Source organism: Hyperolius riggenbachi, chromosome 7, assembly GCF_040937935.1.
Source record: "Hyperolius riggenbachi isolate aHypRig1 chromosome 7, aHypRig1.pri, whole genome shotgun sequence".
In the NCBI taxonomy this organism is placed as follows: Eukaryota; Metazoa; Chordata; class Amphibia; order Anura; family Hyperoliidae; genus Hyperolius; species Hyperolius riggenbachi.
Genome location: NC_090652.1, coordinates 92,192,906 through 92,213,088, shown reverse-complemented (window position 1 = coordinate 92,213,088; position 20,183 = coordinate 92,192,906). Strand labels below are relative to the sequence as shown.

At 45.0% G+C, this 20,183-nt stretch overlaps 1 protein-coding gene and 1 long non-coding RNA gene across 7 annotated transcripts in view; one reads left to right on the top strand and one right to left on the bottom strand.

The window, feature by feature from the left end:
• Nucleotides 1-20,183, top strand: part of RAB26 (RAB26, member RAS oncogene family) — a 704,373-nt gene that overhangs the window by 407,852 nt on the left and 276,338 nt on the right. For all 6 annotated transcript variants that reach the window (XM_068244332.1, XM_068244331.1, XM_068244330.1 and 3 more), the window contains 2 exons: nt 2,896-2,962; nt 6,583-6,635. In XM_068244332.1, coding sequence (XP_068100433.1) covers nt 2,896-2,962; nt 6,583-6,635 — 120 coding nt within the window. The remainder of the gene's footprint in view (nt 1-2,895; nt 2,963-6,582; nt 6,636-20,183) is intronic.
• The window catches only part of LOC137524457 (uncharacterized), a 211,825-nt gene continuing 195,387 nt past the window's right edge, over nt 3,746-20,183 (bottom strand). The window contains exon 3 of the long non-coding RNA XR_011022700.1: nt 3,746-3,850. This is a non-coding gene — a long non-coding RNA (uncharacterized lncRNA). The remainder of the gene's footprint in view (nt 3,851-20,183) is intronic.

Sequence of the window (20,183 nt, the reverse complement as noted above, 5' to 3'; positions counted from 1 at the left end):
TCAGAAATGAAATATATTTTCTAAATGATGATAAATAGCAGCCTTTTTTCAGCTGCATGATGACAAATATAAAATATTTTACATTTATTGGAGGAACCCCTCCCTTCCTTTCATATTGCCGGGATTTTTCCAGCAAACTGGTGGAGGAGATAAAAAACAAAAACAAAACACAAGCTGCTACTGATGATGTCACAGGGGAGGTGATTTCAGCTTGTGTGAGATTTTACATAGACGATGCCCCTGTGAGGGAGGGTAGCTGATAAACACACCCATGATCTAAAACCTCCTACTAAGCTCAGTAGTAATGGCTGCTACCTGTATAACCCTAGTTATGAAAAGAGAAGGGTGGAAAGCATGCACTGAAATGCTCATAGGCTTGAAGGAGTGTTTATTTATCTTTGTATGCGTCAGAGTGGTGCAACTAAATTTTTTGAATTAAAAAAAAAAGTTTGGTTTGGGTCCTCATTATGCTAGAAAATCCAGGTTTGGTTGGTTGGCCACACCCCTTTCTGAAAAAAACTGCCGTGGCAGTTCTCTGCCTTTGCAAAGACTGCTAAGAGATTGTTTCTGTAACGTGCAGTGCATGCAGATTTGCACTGAATGCAGAATGTCACTTAATGTAGAAATACTGAAGACCAAACCAGGGATAAGGTGAAATAAAGTAAGGGCTGGTTCACATCACAAATGCGGATGGCAATGCGTGCAGAACATGTGCGGACCACAACGCGTACGAACGCACGCCATCCGCGTTTGTGTGCGTTGCGTGGCTGATCCCATCGCTGAAAACAGAATGGGACAGCCACGCGTTTTTGTAAAATCTGCGTGCAGCATGCGTTCCCGGACCGCACAGGTTCGGAACGCATGCAGTGTGAACATCAGACAGTGCACTCTATGCACTGTCTGATGTCGTGCGTGTCGGCCTCCTGCACGCGTTTCCAAAACGCGGCTGGAAACGCGTGCAGTCTGAAGGGCCCTAAAGGTTTATTTACCAAGTGCCAGATATATACAGGTGAAAATGCAATTGGCGTATGAACATACATACAAGCGTATTTAAGTAACTTTACAAAATAGCAATACGACTGCAAACAACTGGCAATACGATTGTAGGCAAATGTCTTGCAATCAGACATACAACAACCCAAATATAATATATACAGTGTGCACACAGTGAACCCCGGACCCTGTCTAAACTGAGCTAGCTAACTAATATATACAATAATATACATTCAGGCATAGTACATAATCCCGCAGGCAATTGGAACGTCATACAAGCTGAGATCAGATACCAGGAAGTCAAGCAAATACAATCGATAAACAATAGAATAGTCAAGCAAGCCAATATCATACACCAGGGAGTCAAACAATCAGGTGACAGGGATCAGGAAACAGGTAACAGGAGCAGTGACCAGAACACAGGCTCTTGGGCTATCCACATCAATGAACTAGCAACAGTGTTCTGTTGTAGCTGGACTTATATACGCTGCAGGATGGTCATGTGACCTCTTCCAAGGCTGCAGAGACACAGTTCTTGAATACAGAGACCTCTGCTGGTGGGCAGAGGGAACTTCAGGAGGAATGTAAAATGTTCTTGAAATGAGAGGGGACATCTGCTGGTGAACAGAGGAAGTCCATACAGTTCACAAACTTCACCAGCAGGAACAGATCGTGACAGTTTCATTTGCGGGTGGGAGGAGCCTCATAGTGTGGCCTGAGGGGTACTCTGCTTCTACCTGTGCCACTGAGGCAGCCTATCTCAGAGAGGAGCGGTGAAGAGAGAAGTAGTGCAGTGCCAGCCATAGTATATTGCCTTCCAGAGCTGCCACAATATTTCTCTGCTGCTTAAAGTGAAGGTCCAGGGAAATAAAAAAACTAAAATTTACTTACCTGGGGCTTTCTCCAGCCCCTGGCAGCCGTTCTGTTCCCTCGCCGCAGCTTTGCTCCCCGCTGGTAGCCCGGGGTCCCTTTTTGGTACCAGAGGCCCACTTGCGCTACAACGTGCTGCTCACGTAATCGTGCTGACGTCATCCCAACTGTACTGCGCAGACAGTAGTTATGCGCCTGCACAGTACAGACCCAGTCCAGATGATGTCAGTGCGACTCCGTGAGCCGCATGCTGGAGCGCAGTAAATGCCGACCTGGTGAGGTCGGCATCTGCACCGGAAGGGACTGGGAGCCAACGGAGCTGCATCGAGGGCACAGGATAGCTGCCAGGGGCAGGAGAAAGACCCAGGTAAGTAGATTTTTGTTTTTATATTTCCCTGGACCTTCACTTTAATGAAGTAGTCAGCTATTGCTGCGTTGGATGAAAATAAAGTGTTGGAACAGTCATAGTAAAAGGTCCACTTTAAACTAGGTCTTGTAAAGTATGTGGGTAGTTTCCAAGAATATATGCATATCTGCTCTCCTACTCCTTGCACATGATATTTAGCACTTGTTTGTCAAATTTAATACAGCTCAAATGCCTGTTTTTAGTCCCAAAATACTGGGCCTGTGACCAGCTTTTTCAAACCACGGTATTGGAGTGCTAAAGGAGTGTCTAGCAGATTGTAAAATGTGCCCCCCATTCAGACTTCTGTTGCGTGGTATAATTCCCTTCCCAACTGCAGTTTCAGTCCACCAGTGTGGGTGTTGCTGGGTGGATCTGGGGTTGGTAAGCAGGCTCTGCTCTCTTCACAAGGGGGTTATCTGCACACAGTTTAAATAAAACATTTTTTTTTCATAGTGCAATTAAAGAATTTAATGAAAGCAGTTATATTTCATAATACGGCATTTGGTTTCAACCTAGCCACAGTGAAAGCTTTATGGGTCATTTTCTGTGTATGGAGTTCAGCACTTTTTACGTATCCTTCTAGCATTGTGTTTATTAATATTACCCTTTTCCCTCCTCCTCCTCAGATCTGGGACACGGCGGGGCAGGAGAGGTTCCGCAGCGTTACTCATGCATACTACAGAGATGCGCATGGTGAGTGCCTCAGGGTGTGATAAAAGTTCAGTGTGCTTGTGGCTGCGCTTGTTATGGTTGGGAAGATCAAGATGGCCACACTTGTTTATAATCCTTGCAAGATGGGCCCCCAGACTGTCAGGGTCACCAAGAAGAGGCAAGAGAGTGGGTGTGAACATGGGGGGGGGGGATCAAAGTTTTGCTGATAGACCCCATGATTTGTAGTTATGCCCCTAAGGCAGAGCAAGATCATCCACCAGGCATTCCAGGCAGGTGCCGGGGGTCTAATGTGTGTCATGGGGTCCACCTGCCACCCTCTCTGACCTCCACTTCAGGCTACTAAAAGGACCACAAGAGGGTGCCAAATCTAGTACCTTGCCTAGGGCCCCAATACATCTTAATTCATCTCTGCCCTAAGGAGTAGTATTGTGCACCAGCCATGGCATTACAAGCTGTACTCTACAGGGAGAGGGTGGAACTTCTGCAGTGAGTTTGTATGTTCTCCCATGTCTGTGTGGGTTTTCTCCGGGCATTCTGGTTTCCTCCCACGTCCCAAAAACATACAGATAAGTTAATAAGCTTCCCCCTAAATTGGCCCCAGACTACGATACATACACTACACTATGCATAGACTATAGTAGGGATTAGATTGTGAGCCCTTCTGAGGGACAGTTAAGTGACAAGACAATATACTCTGAACAGCGCTGCGGAAGATGCCAGCACTATATAAATACTACATAATAATAATAATTACCATAATTCAGCACATCTGAAGCTGTTGTAGTGAAGAAGTCTATAGGGGCTAACCAATATGATGTGACATGCTATGGCTGCATGCTGAAGCTGTCCACAGTCAAACGTACACAATCGTCCATCAGCCACTTGTTAAAGGGCCACTAGCAGGAAAAGCTGGGAAAATAAAATACAGGAGTGGGCATTCATATACAATGTAAATTGGTTCAAGAATAAAATGTACTATAAATTACTCTGTTCCAATGTTGCTGTCACTCACAGATCTGACAGGTTTTGGACTATTTCATGTCCTTATAGGGGTTTCTCAAAGTTTCTTTATTTTCTCAGGGCCGTTTCACACTGGGGCGGTGCGGTGCAGTAATATTACCGCATCCCACCGCAGGGCAATACAAGTCTATGGGGACTTTCAAACTGCCGCGGTTATGGCGCTATGTAATGTAAGTGATATTTTTGCTACATCCCCAACTCACGGACAGATCTTCGTTACTGCGCGGTTCTGCGTCGACATGCGACGGACTGGAAGTCATGTAAATCTATGGTGACATGTGTCAGTTTGAAAATTCGCCGGAGGTTTTATGCGTTTGCGGAAGCGTATTTTTTGCGCTTTGGTGCACGTAATCACATTGGCCACAGTAAGTGAACGTCAGTCCCTGCTCGGCCCGGCTGCCAGATGGGGAGTACCGCATACTAATGGGGTAATTCCCAAAGGCCTGTGTTTGGCGGTGCACTGCGGCCCCTGCTGCTGCCAATCCGCAGTCTGGAACTGGCCTCAAGCACTTACTGAATGCCAGTTGCTTAGTCCAACTGCCAAAATGGTGTGCAAACGAGTAGGCAAGCTGGCCGACATCTCTGTATAGATCCTTTGCATCTTACTGTATAAGAAATTCTTATTAAGTATGAGTACACATGGATTTTAATTTTACATTTTTGTGCGATAATGGTCCTTTAATGTCAAAATGAGTTCACATTGGCCAGTTACTGGCAAGATATAGTCACTATAGACCTAATTTGTCTGTAATCATGTCCCAGCTCATAAAGAACTGATAGGCTACATCACGGCAGGAGAGCCTCCGGGAGCCAGGCCATGTGAAAAAATAACAGTTGGCAACGTATATCTGAACAGAATTTCCATTGATGTCAGTGAAAGAGCAGATTTCTGGCTCGTGACAAACTCGTGCTGACTCCAAGTGTTTTTTTACTCAGCTACTGATGTCAACTATAAAGCAAAGCTGCAGGCCAATAAGAGCCATAGTCAGTTATGTGTTCATTAAAAGATTGTAAAGTCATCTTTATGTTGTGCTAGTGTTATCATTATAAAATCTATATATTAAGGCAAAACTATAATCTTCCTAATGTAGTTGGATGTATGTATGGAAGGTGTCAGCATAAATCTAATTGTGAATAAGTGTAGTTATCTGTGCTTCAAAGCAAGTCAAAACATGATATTTGACCTGCTACCAAGGATGTTCTCTTGGTGTAGAGATCTGGCCACTGAGGCCCAGTGCCCCTCTAATCAAACTGCTTCCCTGGCTCAAAACACACCAGTAAATCCACCAAGGACTGCCTGAAAACTAAGATGAGTATCCTAACTTTTTCTTCAGTAATAATTCACGTTTTGTAGGTATCTTTTGTTAAAGCCAGAGGAGTTGTCCCCCCCCCCCCCCCCCCCCCCAGTATAGGTAGCCAGAAGTTTCCCCTCAGTATAGGTAGCTAGTAAGTGTCCCCCCAGTATAGGTAGCCAGAAGTTTCCCCTCAGTATAGGTAGCTAGAATTGTCCCTGACTATAGGTAGCACCCCAGAGGCAGCCTCCCAGTATAGGTATCCAGAGGGGTCTCCCAGTATAGGTATCCAGAGGTAGTACCCCAGTATAGGTAGCCAGAGGTAGCCTCCCAGTATAGGTAGCCAGAGGTAGCCTCCCAGTGTAGCTATCCAGAGGTGTCCCCCAGTATAGGTATCCAGAGGTAGCACCAGAATATAGGTAGCCAGAGGTAGCACCCCAGTATAGGTAGCGAGAGGTAGCACCAGAGTATAGGTAGCCAGAGGTAGCACCCCAGTATAGGTAGCCAGAGGTAGCCTCCCAGTGTAGCTATCCAGAGGTGTCCCCCAGTATAGGTATCAAGGGGTAGCACCAGAGTATAGGTAGCCAGAGGTAGCACCCCAGTATAGGTAGCAAGAGGTAGCACCCCAGTATATGTAGCCAAAGGCAGCCTCCCAGTGTAGTTATCCAGAGGTGTCCCCTAGTATAGGTAGCCAGAGGTAGCACCCCAGTATAGGTAGCCAGAGGTAGCACCCCGGTATAGGTAGCCAGAGGTAGACTCCCAGTGTAGTTATCCAGAGGAGTCCCCCAGTATAGGTAGCCAGAGGTAGACTCCCAGTGTAGTTATCCAGAGGTGTCCCCCAGTATAGGTCGCCAGAGGTAGCACCCCAGTATAGATATCAATAGGTAGCCTCCCAGTGTAGTTAGCCAGAGGTGTCCCCCAGTATAGGTATCCAGAAGTAGCCCTCCAGTATAGTCAGCCAGAGGAAGCCCACAGAATAATTAGCCTGAGGTTACCCACAGTATAGGTAGCCAAAGGTGTCCCCCAGTATAGTTAGCTAGAGGTACCCCACAGAATTGGGTAGCTTAGGGATTAATCCACTAAAGGTAGGAAATCCCTTTAAGCATAGGAACGCTATACTTTTCCCTGGACCAAATATTGACTTGACCCAATAAATATGATTTATAATGTTTATAAGTGGCAGGTGCCCTTTAAGCTATATTTATTTCATAAATGAAAAATGTGCCGAATGCAGTGAGGCAAGGGAGGTTCAGACAGGAAGGTAATGGAATAAGGCGAACACACCCGACACGCGTATGAAACTAAATCTCTTTGTTTGTCTCTTTTCAGCTCTGCTGCTGCTATATGATGTGACCAGTAAGTCCTCATTCGACAACATCCAGGTGAGATGTGTTTTCTCCACACAGGAGCAAAACACAAAGCCTTACCAAACAACACTGATGCAAATTTGTCCCCTTCTGCTGCTGTTTTTTTTTTTTTTTTTTTATTATGTATTAATTTTCTCTGTTTATTTGCCTACCCTGGAAGGAAAGTAAATATAATGTGTGTGTGGTGTGCAACACTGCTGAAACAATGTTTTTTTCTGCATATGCTACCTGTGACGTCAGTGATATGACTGCTAATTTTTGAAATTTTCAGCAACTCCGCTATGTTCTGATATGATCCAGGTGAATACTGCAAATTTTGCTACAGCTTACTGTTCTCCAGTCTTCATTATAAGGGCCCTTTTCCACTAGGAAGTGCAATTGCAAGCGCAATCGCACTGCCTTGCAATTGCACAACCTGCAATTTCCACTCGCCTGGATTGCACAGTGAAGGCATCAAGAACATCAGCGTTGCGTAATATGTTGGCGCTTTATAAATACAATAAATAATAATAATAACAGAGCGTGATCGCACAAAAAATCACGCAGGCGGCAGGTGATTGTGATTTGGGCAAAAATTAATCTCACTAGTGAAAAGTGAGGTAATGGTGCTGTTGCAATTGGCAAAATCCGCTTTTTGAATTTAATCACAGCTAGTGAGAGAGGGCCCTAAACCCCTTTTCTCTATACCCAATTCAGAATATTTGAATGTCTGTGCCTTTCCTGGCTTTGATGTGTATAAGCAACAGCCGTAATCCCAAAGATCGCACACCAATATCCAGCAGAGGTGGTGGGTGCAGGACGAAGACCAAGTTGCCAAAGTTCATACAGTATCCAAAGACGGTCCGCACACCACTTTGAAAGGAACTTTTTACTGCTCCATCACCATATATACACAATTGATCATAAAACCGACGATCCTTTTGTGGCCACTGCAGGGTTCCCTTTGTCAAGGCACAGTTACCTGTAGCCCTGAAACTATCATCGTTTTTTACGATCAACTGTGTATATGGAGATGAAGCAGTAAAAAGTTCCTGTTAAAGTGGTGTGTGGACCTTCTTTGGATACTTGTATAAGCAACAGCCGACATAATAATCTTTATTTAGAGCCTTTAATTACATGGGGTTTGACTGACAGCAGCCTGCTCTGCCTTAGGGTATTTTAGGAGAAAAATCGTCACGGTGCTGTCGTCGTCCCCGCCATCCTCCCCAAAAAATGTAATGACAAGATAAAAATAAGCAGCTTATAAGGGCAGGTTTGGCAGTTGAAGCGGTAGCTATGATAGCATAAATCCCTGTCACTTAGCTTGATGGTAATTGGGGGACTTCTTATTTTAGCGTCGCTCAGCATCCATCCGCAGGAATAAAGTTTTATCTCCTGTATCGTCTGAGAAGTCTCTTTATGACTGTCTGTATCACAGAGAAGAGAGGAAACAGCTGGCCCTGGGCGGCGGATTGTCAGGGAATTCATTTGGGCTAGCTGAAATGCGGGCTGTAAGCCTGGCGGTTTCCAGTTGATTGGTCTTGGAAGACGTATGCTGTCATCCTGTTCCTGGCCTTCTCCTTAGGATTGACGGCCTTGCCAGGATGTTGCTATGTTTTTTTTTCTCACCTGGGGTTTATAAAAATGTGCACTGGGAATACTTCTGAATTCTTTTTTGTAGCAAGCCAAACTTACACTGGTGTGCAGGGAAACAGAATAGGAATGCATGAAATGAATAAGTCTGGAGATGGGGAGATATCTGCACATTTAGCTGGCATTAGGTGCAGTGTTGGCAAGCGCCATGCTGTGGGGTATACTAAAAGTCTATTTACAATAGAAGTAGGAGAACAGAGGCACCAGCAGTATAAAAGTGGATAAAACCTTTAAAATTTGCTTGGAGGAAGCGGTGGACTTACCTCCCAAAAGCAGACACGAAAGACTGTCTAAATAATTATAAACATACTTATTATATATAGTACCCCAAAGATGCAACACGTTTCGCAGGCAATGCCCGCCCCATCAGGCAACAAGGAGGGGACAACAGAAATTCGGTATTAGCAAGTGAAGCGCCTCTGACAGAGATAATTTTCATAATCAGTAGTGAGGCATTGTGGGAAACCATAGTTGCATTATCGCATAGTTGAATTATCGCAAATACCTTCTGTTTTAAGAAGGCAAATTAAACTCTCCTCTTCTTGAAATAGAGCCAACATGGCTGTTGTAATTTGCTACATGGGTGTGTGGCTTATTACACTTTGCCTCCTGCATCTGAGATTACGAAACCCAGGTAATAGCAGTACTGATGAGTAAATCATTTTCCTTACATGGTCATTGGTATCACCCAGGAGGCAAAAATTGGGGCAAGTAAATCATGGAACAATTACACAGCTAGTGGTTAACTACTTTCCGACTGCTCTGATTGAAATCTACGCCCTGTTTTGATCCCCTTACCGATGCCAGGCCGTAGAGTAATCATCCCACCAAGCATTCTCGCTGCTACCGCCATTCGCGACACTCTCTCCCCGCAGCAGATCACTCACCCTGCAGTCTATTTGATGGCAGAGCGGTATGAGCCGGTCAAGAGCCAATTTCATTGGCTCCTGACCCTGTCATAACTGTAAGCCAATCCCAATGAAAGCGGCTCCTGAGCTGCTCACACAGCTCTGCCATCACAGAGACGGCAGAGAGGACTGCCTGCGGGGAGGGAGGAGCAGCGGGTATGTGTGGCGATTCAATGGGAGGCGCCGTTCTTTGGTACCAGTGGTCTCTGGTCCTTAAAGGGCTAGAGACTGCTGGTATATATGTGGTTAAATAGACCATTCGAGAGACATTTGGTTTGCTGATCCAAACTTCTGCTGTGTGGGTGGTGAAGAATTGTTTATCGTTAATCGTCCATGAGTGCTATAAGTCCTAGGTCCCAATCTGTGGTATGCATACCCCAGGGCAGTGATCTGCAAACTTGGCTCTCCAGCTGTTAAGGAACTACAAGTCCCACAATGCATTGAGGGAGTCTGACAGCCACAGTCATGATTCATAAAGGCAAATGCATTGTGGGACTGGAGAGCCAAGTTAGCAAATCACTGCCCCAGGGGGTACTTCTGAGGGGTCCAGAGGCTACCTACCACAAAGAAGACAATCTTCACTGTTCAAACTACACTGGTCATTTGTGCCAATATCACTACTTTTCCTGCAGTGTAATATTGGAAAATATGTAACCTATACATTTAGAGTATAGCAATTAAAGTAAAACTGAAGTCAGAATTAAAAAAAAACTTAGTTAATGACCTCAGTAGGGTGCAACCTGTGAATGGTCCTGACTCTTCCTGCATCTTCGTACTCCTTCCTGTGCTGCGACCCTCTAAACTTTCCTTGAGTATAATGACGAAGATTGCGTGGGCTCATGCTCCCCCTGTGTACGAGCGCCACTTGCACTGCGCAGGCCTGTATTCTTTTTCATATGAACTTCCATGTCTGTTTTTTGTGATTTTTACATTCACATATATATTCGAAATTACCCATTGCGATTTTTCTGTGTATACCAATGAAGTTACTTTACTTGAAATCCATCTAATTAACTTAAATTTTCATGCAAAATGGGCATTTTTATGCACATTTTCGGCAATCCAAAACTTCCTGTCCGAATTTTAAATGCAGAAAATGTTGCGCTACATCGGCGATGCACTGCGATGTCATTGGGATACAATATATCTGCTACATCTCTGGAGACATAAAGGGATCCCTGGCCAGTTGGCAGTTGTGACACTGAGGATGCAATGTTCTGCACTATGGGTCAGTGAGGCTTTATTATACTGTAAAGAGCTGCAATGGCCAAATAATCACCAAATCAGCATAAACCTCACCTCCTCCGAGAAGGATATCGCTGGACAGCTGCAGTAAACACTGCCAACCCTCTGCAAGCCAGGGCTCTGATTATACCGTTTTCAGATAAATCAGCACTTAAAGCGGACCTGAACTCAGAACTTCCTTTCTGCTCTGAAAGGTAAGCAACAGCATAATAACCTTTGAAGAAAAATCATTTCTTTGTTACAGCTGATACAAATCCTGCAGTGTGTCTACATCCTGCTTTCATAGACGCAGGCATAGGGTTAACATAATGTGCTTAAAAATTAGCTGCTCTGCCAAGGCAGACATCTGACACAGTTGAGAGATCAAATTACATGGTGCATTTCTCTAGGTTTGCCTTCTGTCCTGTGCAAGAGTTCAGGTCCACTTTAAAGCCAAAATTTTCCTCTTGTTTTGAATAGACTACAACATCCACTGGCGTAACTCCCCGTTCAAACATAGACCCTCTGCTGCGCAGCAAGTAGTGGCTTTAGTAAATGCAGCACTCTTCCAATATCCATCCTATACACCTGCAATAAAAAGGCTCAGGATAGTGTATTAACATATAACCTAATTGCCCGCACCAACCACCTTGACTTTCAATATTGCAGAACCTTTCTGTGAGCTGTGATTGTGAGGGTGAGCAAACCATGCACCCCCCTTATATGTGCAATCAAGGCCGGATTTGTACTCTTTGCCGCTCAAGGCCGACTATCACCAGCTGCCTCCAGACCAACAGCATCCTAAGCTTCCCTACCCCTTCTCCCCTCACGGCAGCGATTAGATTGTAGGCTCCTCTGAGCACAGTTAGGGACATGATGGCATGGATTCGGTTGTAAGCTCATTAGCAGGTGGCACATTTGGTGAGTGACAGGCGGCTCAGAGATCACTGTAGTGCCTGTTTGCTGCCCCGTCATCCCCCGAGTGCCTGATCCGGCTGTTGGTATCCGCCCACCGCTATGTGAAAAACTCTGTGTAGCAGGATGAATGTTCAGCAGGCTAACTGCTACTGCCTCCCTGCTTCCCACAGTCCGCCCCTTGCTTTCCTGGTGCCACTAGGCCATGGCCTTTGTGGCCTTGCCAGAAATCCGGCCATGTATACAATGCTCACCAGATACACAGCATCTACTTGACTGGACTTCAGGCTGGTAAAAATCACCTCAAAAAAGCAGAGAACCGCTCATAGCGTACCAAAAGCAGTAGGGAGGCCCAGATTTCTTCCTTCCTCCACAGGGGCCTCCCTCCTGTGCTCCCCTGGAACAATTCATGGAGTGCAGCATGAAGAAAAATCTCTCAATTAGCCAGCAAGAGCACCTGTTGTTGTCCCCACATAACCCTGTTCTGTGCTGTTTAGAATTAGCTTTGCTAGTTTAGGTATTTTGTTCTGACCCTGTACCCTAGCAGATTATTTAAAGCACATCTGAAGTTGAGAGATATGGAGGCTGCCATATCTATTTCTTTTTAAACAATATCAGTTGCCTGGCAGTACTGCTGATCTGTTGGGCTGCAATAGTTCGTTAATCACACACCTGAAGCAAGCATGTGGCTAATCCAGTCTGACTTCAGAGACATGCCTGATCAGCATGCCTGTTCAGGGTCTATGGCTAAAAGTATTAGAGGTAGAAGATCAGTAGGACAGCCAGGAAATCTGCATTATTTAAAAGGAAATAAATATAGCAGCCTCCATATCCCATTCAGTTTAAACTATGAGATAGAGTAAAGGAGGAGTGAGACCTGATTGAATACAAATCAGTCTTATTCAAAAATACAAAACTTTATTCAAACATATGCTCATTATTAAAAACTGCAAGATAAAAATCCCACCATATAGCCCATCCCCCACCCCATCCATGCATATACCCACCCAGGCGTCCCCTATACTCTCCCCCTCCTGAACATAGATGTATCTCTGGATCGTGTGCACACGTGTTAATGGCTGCGCAGCCCTGCAAAAATAGATCAAAACCTTGTTATGAAAAAATGTTGCCGAATCCCTCACAAGCAGAGATTTATGGATATCATAGGAAGTTCATTTGAAAAATGGATTCCAGAACATTCATCCAGTACATAATGATTTCTTCATATCATATAGCCTCCTATATTGTGCACATGATCATCCAATGAAACAAAATGGAGTACTCAGCGTCCCATCAGGCTAGCAAGTCACCTCAGTATAGTATGTTGATATGGCAGAGTGCAGTCCTGTGTTATAGCATAGCATAGCACATGCAGTGTGATTCCTAAGGAACTTTTGGCAAACAAACACATCAAGTAGCAGCATGTATCAAGTTGAAGCAGCAGCAAGGCACATCCAGTGCTAGCCAATTCACAAAGCAAAACAAGCAGACAAGGTGCATGGCAATATTATCAATGTCACTATGCAGGCCGCATGTGCAGTTGAGGTGCCCTCAGGGCTCTTACTGTATCCACCGGTCTGGGGCCTTGATGTTGGCCTGCTATGACGGAGCCTGGAAAGACTAGCCGAGTCTCTAGTGATGGAGGTGTGGAGAGAAGGATGCAACACCTGGTTTAGGCAGCATGGAGGCATGGAGGGGAAGACCTCATGGTGGAGGACGGCGTCCTCGATCGATTTCGCCGGACTCTGCCGGCTTCTTCAGGAGGCGTGTCTCTCTATCTGAATCCTGAATTTAAAGGGGCGGTCACGTGATCCGTGCTCTCTCAATCAACAAGTGCAGCCATTTCCCTTCTATAATAAATTATAGTTACGTAATAAAGCCCCCTCCACCCCATCTAAAATGTACAGCTATATGCCTTTTATATCAAAATGTCCCCCTTTATAACAAGTGAAGTCATTTTACCTGTATAACAAATGAAACCAGGCCTCCCTATAAAATGTGCTATAATTTAATCCCTCATAAGTACATTCATGTCCCTATAACTCATGCCACAATGTCCCCTTTATATCCCTATTCCATATGTTGCCAAAATGCCTCTCCTTATTACAAGTACAGCCAGGACCCCAATGTAACAAGTACAGTATGGCCCTCCTTGAAACAATTTACCCCCTTACAACAATTAGGGCCCTTTTCCATAAAATCAAAATCACAAAATGTATTTAATTTGCTAATCGCAGTAGAAGTCATTGTAAATTTAAATTGCAAATGATTGCACTGAATGTTAAATATACAAATGCGTGATTGCATGATAAAAAAAATTGCAATTGCATGTGTTTGCATTTTGCGATTCACAGTGGAAAAGGACCCTTATAGTCATGTCCATCCTTATAACAAGTACAGTTATGATGTCTTGTATTGTCTCTCTCCACAACAAGTGCAGGCCCCTTCCCTAATGCAGAGGTCATGCTGTCCGGCACATTTATTCACTTCTGCATTGGGTTGTTCTCTGACGCTCTGTTACTTGTATCTGTCACCTTGGATGTGAGAGAGTAATCGCTGCAGAGAACCTGCCAAAGGATCAGATAAATAAGAAAATAAACACTATGCATGCCAACAATAAATTGAAAATATAAATACAGCCAGAAGCAATGTCCTTCAAAACAGCTTGTAAAGACAATGAAGGGGAAAAAAGAAAATAAAAAATTGTGGCGTCACTTGGTAATAAGCTGTCTTATGTCATTCACACTGGTAAGCCCATCTCAGACACCGCAAGGCTTACCAGAGTGTATTACCCAGATTATAATTAGGTCAAAAGAGCATTTTCTTAGGCTCCAGTATCAGACTTATGGACAACATTCGTTCCTCCCTCCCTTCTCTCCAACTGGTTTCACTTTGAGTTTTGTCAGTTTTGTTGACTGGTCTCACCCTGCACTGCTGCTGTAGAGTAAAACAGGTACTGACAAGCATAGAGTGATATGAATAGGTGGAAAGACAGCAGCAGTTTCTTACAAGGAGAATGTTTACCTTAGTAGGTCCCTTAGTGTAGATCTCCTTGGCCTCACGTTTACAGTTTGTTTGAATTAATTGAAGTGGTATAAATGGTATATGATTAGAGTGCATGTACAGTATATTCCTATTCTGGGTCACCTGAAGCCTGCTATGGAGGAATAGATGTTGGTGTCCATATAGTACAAGTCTAAAATTAGAACCAAAGAGTTGTGAATGTTCTATGGATTTTAGAATATCAGGCTGGTTCAGATGGACGCTTGGGGGCGAGCGCAGGCAATGAAGGCAACGCTTAACCACTTGCCGACCAGAGTATTTTTCAGTGATCGGTGCTGCGTGGGCTCTACAGCCCGCAGCACCGATCAGGAGTGCAGCAGGGCGATCAGACTACCCCCTTTTTTCCCCAGTAGGGGAATGTCCTGCTGGGGGGTCTGATCGCCGCCGGCTGCATTTGCTTAGCGGGGGGCTCTTGAAAGCCCCCCTCCGCAGCGTTCTCCGCCGTCTTGCCCGCTCCCTCCCTCTCCCTCCCCCTGTGAGCTGCGCAGGACGGATTTCCGTCCTGCGCATTGAAGGATAGGCTTCAGCCTATCATATGCCGGTGATCCCCAGCCAATCAGAGGCCGGGGATCGCCGATCTGCCTTACGGCGCTGCTGCGCAGCAGCGCCGTATGATGTAAACAGCGGGGATTTCTTCCCCGCCTGTTTACATTTTGCCGGCGAGCCGCGATCGGCAGCTCTCCGGCTGTTCACGGAGACACCCTCCGTGAACTGACATGGAAAGGCCGTTTCCATGGTAACCCGCAGACGACCAGTTTACGCCAATCGGCGTTAGCTGGTCGTCAAGAGGTTAAAGGGATCAACTCGCACTTCCATTTGTATGAATGGAAGCGGTTGCTTCTAACAGTCCCGGGCTTTCGTGTAACTGAAGATAGGAATTATTCTCCTATCTCTCCTCACAACACAACATACCACGTCCTTTGATGGTAACACAAAAGGAATTACTTTCCTATCTCTTCCCACAATACAATATACCTCATCCTTCCATGGTAACACAGGAGGAATTACGCTCCTATTTATCCTCACAATACAATATACCACATCCTTCCATGGTAACACAGGAGGAATTACTCTCCTATTTATCCTCACAATACAATATACCACGTCCTTCCATGGTAACACAGGAGGAATTACCCTCCCATCTCTCCTCGCAATACAATTTACCATGTACTTCCATGGTAACACAGGAGGCATTACTCTCCTATCCTCACAACACAGTATACCATGTCCTTCCATGGTAACACAGGGGGAATTACTCTCCTTTCTCTCCTCACAATACAATATACCACGTCCTTCCATGGTAACACAGCAGGAATTACTCTCTATAACGATTGGTGTCAGCACACAGAGAGAATCTGATTATGGATGATCTGCAGAATCACCAATAATACAAGTATGACTAACCTCTGGACACCTAATGAGTAAAGTGCTAGATGAACTGAAGGCTATCTCCCGAGGAGCGGGAGATGTAAATGGCTCGGCCAAGAGCCACCTGAGGGGCAGGTGGCCCTGTGCAGTGCAGAAACTATCTCCTTGATAGTGAGGACCTGGTAACCAGGGCTAATGATATCAGATGGTAAACTGTACTGCAGCCAGGGTAAAATACCACTGGCTGCTAACAGACCGGACTCTCTGAGGAGCGGGAGTCCTGGTTGCAGCTGACACCTGGTGGAATGGTGTACTGCTAGTACAGATAGACTGAGCACTCAGGGAGAGTGACAGCTTGATTGGTCGGACAGGCCAGGTCGGCAACACACGAGCAGATCAGGTACAGAAAGAGAGAGACTGATTCGGTAACCGGGTACAGGCAGGGTCTGGCAACTGGTAGGCATATATGCAGAGGTACCGAATCAGAAAGCAAGAGAAAGGTCGACAGAGCAAATGGTCATAATATATAAGTATAACAAAGTCCTAGACTGGGGTGTGAGTTCCTTGGTCTCGACACCCTGGAACTAGTCTAGAGTATAATACAGTAATAGCACAGTGTTCCTAAGCTTGAGTGTGTGGTCCTTGGTCACAACACCCTGGAACTGGTCTAAAGTATAACACAGCAATGACACAGTATCCCTAAGCTTGGGTGTGAGGTCCTTGGTCACAACACCCTGGAACTGGTCTAAAGTATAACACAGCAATGACACAGTATCCCTAAGCTTGGATGTGAGGTCCTTCGTCACAACACCCTGGAACTGGTCTAACAGACAACCAGCAACTGACAGGCAAGAGGTATATATAGTGCAACGCTCCTCAGCGCCACCCAGTCCCACTCAGCCAATCACCCACTGCGCTGGGATCAGCTGATCATCCTGATCAGCTGATCCCTCTCCTATTGGCATAAAGGTCCTGCCTCCTAGCGCGTGTAGCTCTCCATCTGTGTGCACTACTAAGCTCAGACAAACCAGACGCATGCTGCTGTGCAGAAACCGCCGGTCTGAACACGGAGACAGCCGTCCCGCTGCCAGACCGCGCGGCGGTGTCTCCGTAATCCATTACACGCTCCTATCTATTCTCACAATACAAAATACTAAGTCCTTCCATGGTATCACAGGAGGAATTACCCTCCTATCTCTCCTCACAACACAATAGGTACCACGTCCTTCCATGGTAACACAGGAGGAATTACCCTCCTATCTCTCCTCACAACACAGTATACCATGTCCTTGCATGGTAACACAGGAGGAATTACCCTCCTATCTCTCCTCACAATACAATATACCATGTCCTTCCATGGTAACACAGGAGGAATTACCCTCCTATCTCTCCTCACAATACAATATACCACGTCCTTCCATGGTAACACAGGTGGAATTACCCTCCTATCTCTCCTCACAATACAGTATACCACATCCTTCCATGGTAACACAGGAGGAATTACCCTCCTATCTCTCCTCACAATACAATATACCACGTCCTTCTATGGTAACACAGGAGGAATTACTCTCCTATCTCTCCTCACAATACAATATATCACGTCCCTCCATGGTAACACAGGAGGAATTACTCTCCTATCTCTCCTCACAATACAATATACCACGTCCTTCCATGGTAACACAGGTGGAATTACCCTCCTATCTCTCCTCACAATACAATATACCACGTCCTTCCATGGTAACACAGGTGGAATTACCCTCCTATCTCTTCTCACAATACAGTATACCACATCCTTCCATGGTAACACAGGAGGAATTACCCTCCTATCTCTCCTCACAATACAATATACCACGTCCTTCTATGGTAACACAGGAGGAATTACTCTCCTATCTCTCCTCACAATACAATATATCACGTCCCTCCATGGTAACACAGGAGGAATTACTCTCCTATCTCTCCTCACAACACAAAATACCACGTCCCTCCATGGTAACACAGGAGGAATTACCCTCCTATCTCTCCTCACAATACAATATACCACGTCCTTCCATGGTAACACAGGTGGAATTACCCTCCTATCTCTCCTCACAATACAGTATACCACATCCTTCCATGGTAACACAGGAGGAATTACCCTCCTATCTCTCCTCACAATACAATATATCACGTCCCTCCATGGTAACACAGGAGGATAAATTCTGCAGCCTTATCACTGTTGCCTTTTAATAACGGCGTAGGTTTTTTTATGATGATGAAATGTTTCCCCTGCTGCTTTTGGAATATAAAATAGCGATAATAAAAAGAAAATCGTATATTAGTGATTAGAGTGGCATTGTTTTTGGCAGAAAAGAAATGTAATGCAAAGTTATTGCCAGAGCATAAAACGCACTAAAATTATTCTTAAGAAGGATTAATTTGTACTTATTTATTGGTACGTTTCAGCTTTTTAATCCACAAAGAATTCCTATATTGTGTATTTTTCTATTAAAGATTCAGGAGTGGTAAATTATATGACTTTATGCAAAAGAACTACTGATGTTCTGTATGTAATATGTACAGTGATGTACAAACATGGAAAGGTGGCGTAGTGGTCAGTGCTCTCGCCTTGCAGCACTGGGTCCCAGGTTCGAATCCCAGCCAGGTCAACATCTGCAAGGAGTTTGTATGTTCTCCTCGCGTATGTGTGGGTTTCCTCCGGGCACTCCGGTTTACTCCCTCATCCTCAAACATACAGCTGAGTTAATTGGCTTCCCCCTAAAATTGGCTCTAGACTATGATACATGCACTACACAATACATACATAGACAGATGACTCTGGTGGGGATTAGATTGTGAGCCTCTCTGAGGGACAGTTAGTGACAAGACAATTTATACTCTGTACAGCCCTGCATAATATGTTGGTGCTATATAAATATATAAATAAATAATAATAATAATAAATAAATAAGGTGGTTAGATGCAGAGTTCAATGAAGATGTAATAGGGCCCTGGGCAACTTATTATATTTGAGGCCTCATTGTGGTCCTTAAGGTAAGCTGAAGTGAAGGTCAACCAAGGTGGCTGGTGGCCCATTGAAACCCACTAAGCCCCAAACACCTGCCTAGGTTGCCTGGTGGATGATCCTGCTCTGGGTAGGTAGAGGGGATTGTGCAATTTTTATTTATCTTTAAATAATACAAATAGCTTGCCTCTCCTGCTGATTATCTGCCTCAAATACTTTTAGCCATAGTCCCTGAGCAAAAGTCTGACTGGATTAGCTGCATGCTTGTTTCTGGTGCGTGATTCACACACTATTGCAGCCGAAGAGATCAGTATGACTGCCAAATAACTGGAATTGCTTAGAAGGAAATAAATACGGCAGCCACCACATACCTCTCACTTCAGCTTTCCTTTGACAGGTGGAGGAAGTCAGTTAATATTGGTGGAAAGCAGGAAGGAATACTATTATTGCCAGAGGTCAAGGGTGTAGCAATAGTCATAGCAGCCATAGCAGCTGCTATGGGGCCCAGGTGGCACTTGATGTATTCAGCACCTTGCTTGTGTTCCTCCACCCTATGATTGTATCCATGGACTATATGTAGTATAGATCAGATGAGGATGCAAATCTCCCAGTTAACTCATATCCATAGGGTAGAGGTAGGTGGCATTTCTCAAGAATGCCTACATTGTATGTCCCCATGAAAGCCTTGCTATGGGGCCCCATAATGTCTAGCTATGCCACTGCCAGAGGTGCTTGAATGGGGCCAATTTTTTGCTGCTTGCTGTGTGTCATCCCACGAAGTGGCAATTTACACACCTACCTGGCTTAGGCCTCTTTTACACTGGAGCTTCCTGTCTGCTAGCCACAAGAACCACTTGGCTGCAATTACATGTAGCCAAATGGCAGTATTTTGTAACACGGTGTGTCACGTTTAGCACACAAAGGGGATACCTGGCAGTCAAAAAAGTCACATATCAGATGCAAGTGCTGTGCTCAGATGCAATTTGAGGGAGGGGGGTGCCGGTCGACTACCAAGTGCCAGGCCGGTGAACAGGAGCAGCACACAGGCTGTGAATTCACCATTCTCAGCTGCTGGTGGAAAGAGGCCTGACCTTTCTCAAGAAATCTTGAAAAGCATCATGAAAATGGGATACCTGGAAGGGTCTGTGTGTAGCACCGCCACCGTGCAACCTATAGATTTAAGCCTGATTACATCAGGGAGGCTTAATTTTCCCATTGCAGCATAAGGCTTTTTCATAATAGATCATTTTACATCTGAAACACATTCAAATATTAATACACTAATTCTTTTCAAGTGAAGGGAAGCAGTCTGCCGTGTGACAGACTGTGTGCATTGTGCATCTGCTGGAGGCTTCATGGCACCTTTTACTGCTTACTAGGAATTGGGACACATGCCACTTACACATATTAACTCTGCAACATGCATTCAATCTACTGCAGCAGCAATATACA